General features: G+C 35.2%; 1 protein-coding gene across 4 annotated transcripts; it reads left to right on the top strand.

Moving 5' to 3' along the window:
* Positions 1 to 2,008: 2,008 nt before the first annotated feature.
* LOC107693280 (dolichol-phosphate mannosyltransferase subunit 3-like) lies at positions 2,009 to 3,977 on the top strand. Of its 4 annotated transcripts, none has more exons than XM_016492591.1 (2): positions 2,009 to 2,055; positions 2,579 to 3,977. In XM_016492591.1, exon 2 carries the CDS (start codon positions 2,632 to 2,634, stop codon positions 2,908 to 2,910), a length of 279 nt encoding a protein of 92 aa, XP_016348077.1. In that variant the 5' UTR covers positions 2,009 to 2,055; positions 2,579 to 2,631; the 3' UTR covers positions 2,911 to 3,977. The 4 variants fall into 4 exon arrangements, with proteins under 4 accessions (XP_016348077.1, XP_016348076.1, XP_016348075.1 ...); XM_016492590.1 differs by having other exon boundaries at positions 2,010 to 2,077; XM_016492589.1 differs by lacking the exon at positions 2,009 to 2,055 and adding an exon at positions 2,145 to 2,278.
* The last annotated feature ends 7,381 nt before the right edge of the window (positions 3,978 to 11,358 follow it).

Genomic DNA, 11,358 nt, shown 5'->3' with positions numbered 1-11,358 from the left:
AGACAGACAGACAGATAGATAGATAGATAGATAGAGAACAACAGAATGATATAGATAGATAGATAGATAGATAGATAGATAGATAGACAACAACAGAATGATATAGATAGATAGATAGATAGATAGATAGATAGATAGATACATAGAGAACAACAGAATGAGATAGATAGATAGATAGATAGATAGATAGATAGATAGATAGAGAACAACATAATGATAGAATGATAGATAGATAGATAGATAGATAGACAACAACAGAACGATAGAACGATAGATTGATAGATAGAGAACAACAGAACGATAGATAGATAGATAGATAGATAGATAGATATAGAAAAACAGAACGATAGATAGATAGATAGATAGATAACGACAGAACGATAGATAGATAACGACAGAACGATAGATAGATAGATAGATAGATAGATAGACAACAACAGAACGATAGAACGATAGATTGATAGATAGAGAACAACAGAACGATAGATAGATAGATAGATAGATAGATAGATATAGAAAAACAGAACGATAGATAGATAGATATAGAAAAACAGAACGATAGATAGATAGATAGATAGATAACGACAGAACGATAGATAGATAACGACAGAACGATAGATAGATAGATAGATAGATAGATATAGAAAAACAGAACGATAGATAGATAGATAGATATAGAAAAACAGAACGATAGATAGATAGATAGATAACGACAGAACGATAGATAGATAACGACAGAACGATAGATAGATAGATAACGATAGAACGATAGATAGATAGAGAACAACATAACGATAGATAGATAGATAGATAGATAGATAGATAGATAACGACAGAATGATAGATATAGATAATGACAGAATGATAGATAGATAGATAGATAGATAACGATAGATAGATAACATGATAGATTGATAGATAAATAGATAGATAACGACAGAACGATAGATAGATAGATAACGATAGAATGATAGAACGATATATATATATATATATATATATATAAGGGGAAGTCTTGGCCTAATGGTTAGAGAGTCGGACTCATAACCCAAAGGTTGTGGGTTCGAGTCTCGTACTGGCAGGGATTGTAGGTGGAGGGAGTGAATGTACAGCGCTCTCTCCCACCTTCAATACCACGACTGAGGTGCCCTTGAGCAAGGCACCAAACCCCCAACTGCTCTCTTGGCGCCACAGCAAAAATGGCTGCCCACTGCTCCGGGTGTGTGTTCACGGTGTGTGTGTGTTCACTGCTGTGTGTGTGCACTTTGGATGGGTAAATGCAGAGCACTAATTCCAAGTATGGGTCACCATACTTGGCCACATGTCACGTCACTTTCTTTTCTTTTCTCTATATATATATATATAACAACAGAACGATAGAACAATAGACAGATAGACAGACAGACAGATAGATAGATAGATAGATAGATAGATAGATAGTAATAAAAGGTAGTGCTGAACTAAACAGTCGACTGAAAGCTGCCAAACCCCTCACAAATGCCCTGTTTTGTTACATTTCTTCTTTACAACCACTTGCAGTATTGAAAGAGACACTCGCTGACAAGTGTAAACATCACTAAGAATAACCTCGCGTTTGCTGTGAGGGTGATGTTTTTTAGGAGTCTCAGTGCTGTCTGTGAGCTATGTTTATACCTTTTTTGGCTGGTGAGGAGGTGTGATGGGTCACGGACTCGCGTCTGTTCTGTGCGCTGAATGGACGGATGTCTCCCGCGGAATCTACAAGACACTGAACCGCGCCAAAACACAGAGATTATTGTAATCTTGTAAAATTGTAATCTAATCCAGATTATTGTAAATTATTTATTAAATATTCATAAATAAATAAAATAAAATTAATAAAAATGCATCTTGTTTACTTTGTTTTTTCTTTTCTTTTAATATTTAAGAGACAAACAGACAGTTTTAAAAATACTGAAACAGGTTTAAGAATAGATTATACGAATTTAGTTTTGTAGTAAATATTTGAAGTACACTGCATGTTCCATAATGCTTTTCGGCATCACGTCATCAACCTGCGTTATTATTCCTAAAGTGGTGAGCTGGCTTTGAACAGCGGGTAAGAGAGAGTGTTTCAATATCATCAGTGCATTTTCAATATGCGTATTTAATATTTGGGAGCTGGTCATTGTTACTAAGCTAAAATATGCCTCCGTTTAGCGTTGTTTGTTAGATTTCATTGTAAACACCATGTAATCGTTAGCATTCGTGCTAGCTGTTCAATACGAGTGAGGATCAATGCGAATTTTAAACAACAGTGGTGTATATTTACAATTATTTTACTGTAATATTTATGATTTCTTTATCATCCGATTTCGCCTGTCTCAAACACTAGCGGTAGACATTCTGATTGTCACCTTTAATCGAATGCATTTCATGAAATGGTTTCTTGGTAATGTAGTATAAATATATGAATGTTTTTATTTCATACAGTGTTTCATGTATTGCCAAACATAAGTGGCCACTTTAAAATTAATGAAGTTTTACAGTGTGTGCTATCTACAATAAAGCATAATATGTGAAACAGAACTGTCTAACAGAAACTCATTTATCCTCACAGGTGGATTCTTCATTTATAATTTAGCCCTCCACCGTCCCACAAACTTCATCACAATGACCAAGCTTCTGGAGTGGCTTCTTGGTGTGTCGCTGATTGGTGTGGCATGGGGACTCGTTACCTTTGACCTCCTTGATTTGCAGTTGCCTCCCCAGTATAGAGAGCTGGCGTGGCCCATGCCTGTATATCTGCTGGTGGCGTTTGGTTGTTATTCACTGGCAGCTGTCGGCTACCGTGTGGCCACGTTTAATGACTGTGAGGACGCGGCCAAAGAGTTGCAAGCACAAATAAAAGAAGCCAAAGAGGATTTAAAGAAGAAGGGACTGAAGATGTGAGAATTACATCTTGGCTTCTGTTTTTTATATACAAATGCAAACATAGTCTCATTGTTTCTGTTTACTTTGTGATGTCTGTACTACAATATGCACTCAAGACTGCAGCTCAAAGCTGTCCAACTTTGTTCAAGTCTTTTTTTCTACATGATGTAAATAATAGTTTGAAATGTAAGCACCTGCACACCTGTGAACGATCTATTTCCAGCAATATGACAGTCTTATTTTAAACATTATAGGCACATGCATGTATTGTCAATGGAGAGCAGAGCTATTTCCGTACAACCTCCAGAGAGTGTGTATTTGCATTTGCCAGGGACTGAATATGTCTTTTTTGAACCAGTTCTTTTTAGCGAGTCAGACTTAGAAATGAACCCACTGTGTAGATTTGCGCTTGCACAAGGGCAGCATTTCAGTAAATCAACCATTTAATGTGAATATTATAGGGTCCTAATAAAAGAAGTGGCCTACATAGGGCTTTTCACACTTGAAATAGTTAACCCTGGGTCATTTTAAAGCTCAGGTAAACGAAATCCAGGGTTATTTTGCTTTACGTTTCACACTGCTCATAATTTGCCCGGATTAAAAATGAATGCTGTTTATTCATAAAATAACATGTCACACTGTGCATGCATTTCCCGGGTTAACGTTCTTATTTGCATATTTGTGGTGTAAGTGTCACTGATTGGACGAACGCAGCACGTGACCTTTTTCCTTAACGATTCTAGCATCCTCGTATTAGTAGCTATATCATTTACAGAAAAAATGTGCACAGCAATGAAGGGGTGACACTAAAATATCAAGAGTGCAAAAATAGACACACTCCACCCTCCACCCCCCACCGACATAAATATATGAACTAGTGTGACTGTAACACAAAGCATGTTTCTGCAAATGCGTGAAATAAAATCGATAATTCAGCCCCAATGCAGTAAAAACACAGACACCAAGGAAGGGGTTACACTCTAAAACATCAGTACAAAACAGACACACACACACTCACTTACACACACAAATGAACTGGTGTGTAGCAACATGGCAAAATTGAGCCAGAAGACTCAAATAAGGTTGAAATTCAGATTGATTAATCTCTGATAAAGCATTCCTGTTCATTTTTGTTAAATTTTTTAAACTTTGATGTTTGATGTAAAATGTCTTTCTCTGTGTTCAGGTTTGACTAGTAAGATTAATGCAAAAACTGTCATTTCAAACCAATATTTAAAAAAAAAATAAAAATCTAAACCTTTGCAGAAAGTTGTCTTTGAGAATGTCTAAATATATATCGAAATCCACAACTTAAAAAAAATAAAAAAAATGTCTAAAAACAACGAGATTTTATAAGCCTTTTATATTGAGCTATATAGGAATGTAGTTGCCAAACCATGGAATTGCAGAATTTTTTCTTTTTTTTTACTCCAAACAGATGGCACTAATCTGACTTCAAAATTGGATTTTAAAGGCATTATCTCTATTTTAACATGTAATACTGCCACAATTGAAAAGTAATAGAAAATATTAGAAAAAACATTATTGGGGAAAATTAATAATTATTGCATAAATATTAATTAGTACCATGAAATTCTCTCAAAATACAAAATAAAAAAAATATTATTGAACAAAAATATATTAACTTGATTTTACTGAAAATAAAAAAAAGTTACATTTCAGGTGCCCGGTTACTTTTGACCGCAAACAACATAAGTGTGACTCCCAAATGAACAATACCAGAGGGTTAAAGCATGAATATGAGACAAGCGATTGGCTGTCTGTACCTAAGCGTCGAGCCATAACAATGACCACATCGGTTCACACTGCACGAGTTTGGCACCGCAATATAGGGTTAACGCCAGAAAAGAGCTGCTTTAATAACCCCAGGTAAAAAGCGCTGCTACCCCCGCTTCTAAATTACAAGTGTGACACGTAGGCCTACCTTTACTTGGGGTTAAGCACAGTGTTAAAGGCCATCATGTGTGTTCACCATTTCATTGTTCACCATTTTTTGCATTTCCTCAGACATTCCATATGATGAAAATTAATGTTTGATACAAAATACAGAGTGATTATTCTCAGCTGTGTTTAATGTTTGCTCTGCTGTACTCTGCCTTAGATTCTGGTCTCAAAAAATGAACTTCTGTCCACATAAATTCTGAAATGTGATCCCCGTCCATGTGTTGGCTCTTAAAACACTAATCCCTAAGCCACTAAGTGCACACGGGCGCTGTATATAGTGCTGAATGAATCTGGTGTTTTTGGCAAGCAAAGCTCATTCGTTCTCTTCAAGCTATAGGCTTTTGTAACCTTCTTTTTAGGCCCCTTCAATGCCACTGTGAACAGGCCTATACCTGTTTGCAAAAAAAAGTAGGTTTTTCATAAGTTTGCAGTTTTCTTGTAGGACTAGGCTCCGCCTGACTGCTGATTGGCTCCTGTTCAAATCTCTGATGTCACCCCCTGCAGCCTCTTACAAGCTGTTGTTAGTTAAGGCCTGTTTTTCACAAACCCATAGTAGCATATGAGAGAACAGCATCAGCATTTTCTCCTGATTAACGGCACGTTTATGCTTTGAGATGCAGTTTAAACAGCTGAGAAACTAAGCAAATGATTTCTATCGCAGAGTTTTGAATAGGACTTTCTTTCTGTGCTGGAATTAAGAAAGATTCAATGATCTGATTCAATGGCCCATTATTGAGAAGAAAGAGAAAATTGCAGGCTTTGCTTTCTGCTCCACGGTAATTTTCTGGTGCTGATCAATAAATCTCTTTGAAATGTAGGCATTGTTAGCCAGGGCATGTTTAAAGCAAACAAGTGAAAAACAAACATGCATTCCCTTTTGTGTTCCAACGAGGGTGAGTATATAATTTTTGTGTGAACTGTTCCTTTAAGAAAATGTCTAAAGTTCAACAAATAGATGAATTAACGGTAGTTATTTTCATTGTTGGTTTTCAAAGACTGATTATCACTGAAAGCAATATTTTGTACAACATGGCTTTAAAAACAAGCACATTTGTCTCAGCTGACCTGTTTCAACTGCCTTTAGGGGTTAGAGACGCCACATTTTGCGAAATATAAGACAGGTCATGCTGCTGTTGTACGTCATGAGACCTTTATGCCCCATACTTCACATTTGTCTGTTATGCAACGTGATACTTCTTCTGGTCTGTTATTGTTGGGAGAATGAACTGTATGTGCCTCATTTAGATTGAATACATGGTTCAAACTCAAACCAACAGTGACCCAAAAATGGATCTGGACACTTAAGAAGAGAAAAGTTTGAATGTTGTTGTATGGTGTTTAATTTTAATAAAAGATAAAAAAAATTCATAAAGGTGTTTTAAGTAAATAAAATATAGCCTACAAATAAAATATATTAATAAATAAATTATATTATCTAAATATAATCTCTAATTTTGCATATTTGTATCTACCTAAAGTAAATAGTATATACAGTGTTTAAGTATTTGGGCATTTTGTGGTTGTCAAATTTAGAGGTCAGTGTCTATGAAAAATAAAACAATGTCTAAATAGCTATTTGGCTATCAGTTAACATTTTCCAATAGCATGTACAGCCAAAGTTATGTCAGGCAAAAAATAAATGTCTGAGTTATTGCATTTTGATTACAAAGATTACAAAGACAAACATTATTTTCCCTTTAGAATAACATGCACTGATGAATCATACACAATAAAACTAGGAATGTGTATCAATAATGTAAATAGCATCAATATTGATTCCATATTGACTTGAAATGATATTCAGTAAAACCTCAAGCACACCAAGCGTCTGAATGGCCTAAAATGTCTAAAAAGTGTGCTGCCAATATATGAACAAAGAGAAATCCTATCTGGAGTGCCAGCTGCCAAACTTTCTCTAGAGCCTTGTTAAAATAAATACGAATGTAAAAAAGACGGAAAAATGAGTGGAAGTGTAGAGTAATGCCTGAAATCTTTAGCTCCTCTGAAGGTATGTACGTCAGTGAATGTAAACCTTATTGTTTAAGCTAATTAGCTCACTGTTTCAGTAACATGTGCTAGCAAGGTGTGTTTGTCAAAGAATCCAAGACCGTGGAACACTTCCAGCTTTCTTTCCCCGTGACCCAGAAGTCAATATCCAAATATGCCTTTATTAGGACAGAAACCAGTAGAGACCATCTAAGAGTATGTAGAAGATAGTACGTCCTATTAAATGGCTAAATTCAGTTGTGTTACATGTTTGACTCAGTAGCTTATTATACTGCCCGGTCAAAATCTTGCTAGTGTTTATGGTTTTGGCTTGAGTGACTCTGTGAGACTTATTTTCACCTCTTAATCTAAATCTTTATTTTATTTCTTTTCAAAATTGCATATAATGAACGGTTGAAGAGATGTCTGAAATCGGCAGCTCTGTGAGAAAATTGGCTGTATCAAACTAAGTAGAGTGGTCTGTGCTTTTGAAAGTTGTATCAAGGTTGATTTCTTCTGAAATTTATGGCAAGCATAGCTTGAAATTCAATCACATTTTCATTGTCTGAACAAGAATTTATGCGCAATCCAAGCAGAGCTTAAATCTAGATGCAGCAGCCCTTGACTCCATCCTGAGAAGCTGCATGACAGTCTTTGTTGTTTAAATGGCTTGAAAATAATTACGGGGTTTATGTATTCATATTTCTGATATTGTTGGACTGGTATAGTATGTCTCTGGGTTTGGCTTTGTGTCTTTGAAATAGGATAACCCATTCAGCAGTGAAAATGGAGCTTTTTTTAATATACAGTATATCAATATATTTGCTTGCTCTCAATCCCCAATGAATTAAAAAAAAAAAAAAAAACCCGAAGAAATCCAGGTTTTACTCAGTGCTCACAAAGACAGATTACACATGAGGCCATCATAACATTATTGTCTTTGTTTTAGGAACCACATCTCACTGGAAGTGTCCCATGTTCACCGAGCCGTCTACTTTTAAGGCCAAATGTGGTCAAAAAGCTGATTTCCCAATTTCTCCAGCTATCTCGACTTGATCTAAAATCAAAGTTAAGTGATATTTAGTTGTTACGTTAGGCTTTAACACTGAGGAACTAAAATAATTCTTGTTGCACAAAGTTTTAAGCTGATTATTCAAATGCCAATTCATGCAACAAAAATGATTCAGAAAAGGTGGTAAGTCTTTGGAGGGAAAAAATAAATACCATCAATCATTTTTTAAAAATAATTCTTAACATTATTAATTTTTTAAAAATGTATTATCATATATGGATTTGTTATATGCTTAAAAATACATATATGAATCATATATGGATAAATATGCTTAAAAATACATATAAATACATACCTTTATAAAGAGCTCTTTTTCTCTGCCTCCACATTAATGTCATCATTCTTTTCTGTACAGAGTTTCTCCAACCCCCGTTCATGTTGGATAACAGTATGAGACATATGCTGTCTGAGGAAGACTTGTGTCATATTTCTCTCCACATGATGCCCATGCTGCATCCAGACAAGTAGCTGCTGTCCTCCAACCTGCTTCCTCCACCGATGACTGAATATGAGAATAAGCAAATGTTATATTAGACAAAACACATACATGAACAGCCTGTATTGATTTCAACATATACTTCATGTTACATTATGTGGCTTTCATCCAAGCTTCCTGTTGTGATTGTATAGCCATTTAAATAATTACAAATGACGTGTGTTATCATCTAATGAATGCTCTTTGTCTTTTACAGCACATTTGATCAGATGAGTAACAGAAATGGGATACAAAGCCACAGTATTTGCCCCAACTTGCGCAAGGATAAAACATGCTAAGCATATTTCTTGATCAAAGTTGTGAATGCAGACCCTCTCACAACAGGTATTTTTAGCTCAAGGACAAAAGCTTAACATATTTATCATAAGCACAGAAACAGATGTGCAGGACCAACTTAATGCGTTATCTTGAAAATAGAAAAATGCAGAAGTAACATTCTCAGTCTTCAGGAGGACATATTAAAAGCTGATAAGAGAGGGCCAACATTTTTTCCAGATGTGAGATGAATAATATGCAGGAAGGAGGGAGAGATCTTGCCCTCTTGTTTTTTTTTAGTCTCTTTGACACTGCAGCTGAAGTTCATCCAATTCAAGTGCAGTTCACTTTTAAAATGAAAAAGATTTGTGGAATTACATTCCGCCCATTAGCACAGAAAAATATTTTGACTCATCCGTTCAGTTTGTAAAGTGAAAATTGCATTTGCAGTAATGCATTTACAATGGAAGTCTATACATAAAGACAGATTAGAAATGAGAAATGAGTTATAAATTATATTAATATAATGAAAATGTACATAAATGATATTACTCATTAATTAGTTAGAACTTTTTCAGGACAAAAATATAAAAAAATCAGAATTTTTCCTACTTTTTTGTTCATTTGCTATCTGTTCCTAAACAGATGTCCTTTCTCATACTGCATCATACTGAGCTCTTTGTCTCCAGACATAATCTTTCATACGGCTCCCGTTGTTGTTCTTTTGTTGCTCATTGACTGACTCTTTGTGGTTTCTCTTTAGCAATAATGACTATTTAAAGCAAAAGTCCTCTAGTGAAGTGCCACTTATTCCCTTTAAACTCCCTAAACTCTTGAGAGGAGGTCAAACGGTTAAGAGAGGGGCTGATTTACAGTCGGAGGGTCAAAGCTCTGAAAACACACGGTCAGGGTGTGAGCTGCGAAACCAGTCTGCAGTGTGACAGCTGCTTTTACGGTCACAGCCATAAAAAAGAAGAAAAAAAGAAAAGAAAAGAAAGGCCTCTGGAGATGAGCAGGAGGAAGGGAGGAACAATAGTGTGTAGGAGACAGACACAGAGAGACGGAGAGAGAAAAAAGAGAGAGCTTTAGGGAAGGTAAACGAAGAACTGAAGCTGAAAGAAATGAAGAGAGAGTGAGGAAATGAGATGCTGCCATACAGAAAGAGATGGAGACAACGATAGGTAAATAAAACGAAAGAAGGTGTGAAAGAAAAGGTCATGCTGGAATGTACTGTACATGAGGAGGGTATAAAATACAACCTGAACATTTTTTATGTTTTCCTTTTTGTTGACTATTGGTCCACAAAAAAATAAATCTCTCACTTAGTAGAGGGTAGCTAGCTGACAAAATGTTGATTTTTAGTTATTAATAAACATAAAAAAACAAAATTTTTCAGATAAATGTAAGAAATATGTAAACTGTTAGAGACAGAGTTATCATAGTTAATTAAAACTGAAACTAAAATTAAAACCATAAAACAATAATACTGGTTTAAGCTTGAAGCATACAGTCAACACAACATTTTTTTAAAGACAGGAATGAACTGAATGAGATCTAAAATGGAAGACAATAACAGAAGAGGTGTGCGTATGTTTACTGAGCCATCTGGCAAAAGCCCAAGTTTAGGCAGAATACAAAGTGAAGAGTCACACCTGTGCATTATCCTCCTGAAACACACACACATGGTCAAACTGATGCCTCTGACCCCCGACCATTGTGATATTTTTCCTGTAACCGGTGAAACATAAACCCTGAGACAAAATACTTCATCCTATTGACACACGGACAGGACAATATGTGCTTTCACTCGGCTTGGGAATTATCATTGTCCTAAATGAGCTCATATAGTTCTGGTCCATGATGCTGAGTGATCAAAATATACAATATAGTAAGAAACACAGTTAGCAAAAGGAAGGAATATCAATACAACATTGTTTTGCATGCACTAAATAAATACAAGCAGGACAACTGTGTGAATGTCACAGGAAATGACATCACATCTCTGCAAAAAACACAAGGTTGTTGACAATCGCATTTTCCAAAAAATATCATTTATTTTCACATAAGAATCTTTACATTAACTGTTTTTTAAAATTTTTTTTTTTTTATCAAAGGTCTCTTTTTTTATATAATCCTCTTTATATACATAATATACATTTTACACAATAAAATGTACAACATAAGAATATGAGAACGAAAAAAGGAAAACAAAAGTCAAAAAATGAATGGGAGTGATCTAATGTTAGTCGTATACAGCTGCGTCAGTCGTACGAACAACTGCCCGGAATTGAGCTTAAACAGCTACATCATGTCAGAGTCAGTGTATGTGCTGCTGTTCATAGTGCTTTAGTGGATTAGTGTTATAAACGTGTGTCCTCAAATTGTAAACCCAGTCCAGTTTCCCCACACAAACAGTTCCTGGTAGTATAGTATATGTAGATTAAAAACAAAAATTGCAGTCTTACATTGTAGTAACAATGTAACAAGACTGATATATCAGGCAGGTGAATTCATCAGCAGATATTTGGCCATTTTGAGATTCATAAGACAATAACAGTGGCTTATTTTGAGAATTTTAATTAAATAATAGGTAAAAATAAATGTTATAAATACATCATTTGCTATTATTAAATTGCATTATATACTGTGTATATATATTGCAATTTAATGATTTTAAGTGTCTCATTTTCTA

This window comes from Sinocyclocheilus anshuiensis, unplaced genomic scaffold, assembly GCF_001515605.1.
Source record: "Sinocyclocheilus anshuiensis isolate Anshui unplaced genomic scaffold, SAMN03320099.WGS_v1.1 scaffold566, whole genome shotgun sequence".
Taxonomy (NCBI): Eukaryota; Metazoa; Chordata; class Actinopteri; order Cypriniformes; family Cyprinidae; genus Sinocyclocheilus; species Sinocyclocheilus anshuiensis.
This window is presented reverse-complemented; position numbering and strand designations above follow the sequence as displayed.

What these genes read in the sequence shown, in the direction of transcription:
- LOC107693280 (XM_016492589.1), top strand. Translation starts at nt 2,257, where the DNA reads ATGCGAATTTTAAACAACAGTG. An exon ending in GCGAATTTTAAACAACAGTG is followed by an intron (nt 2,279 to 2,578) that starts GTGTATATTTAC and finishes TTATCCTCACAG; the next exon opens with GTGGATTCTTCATTTATAAT.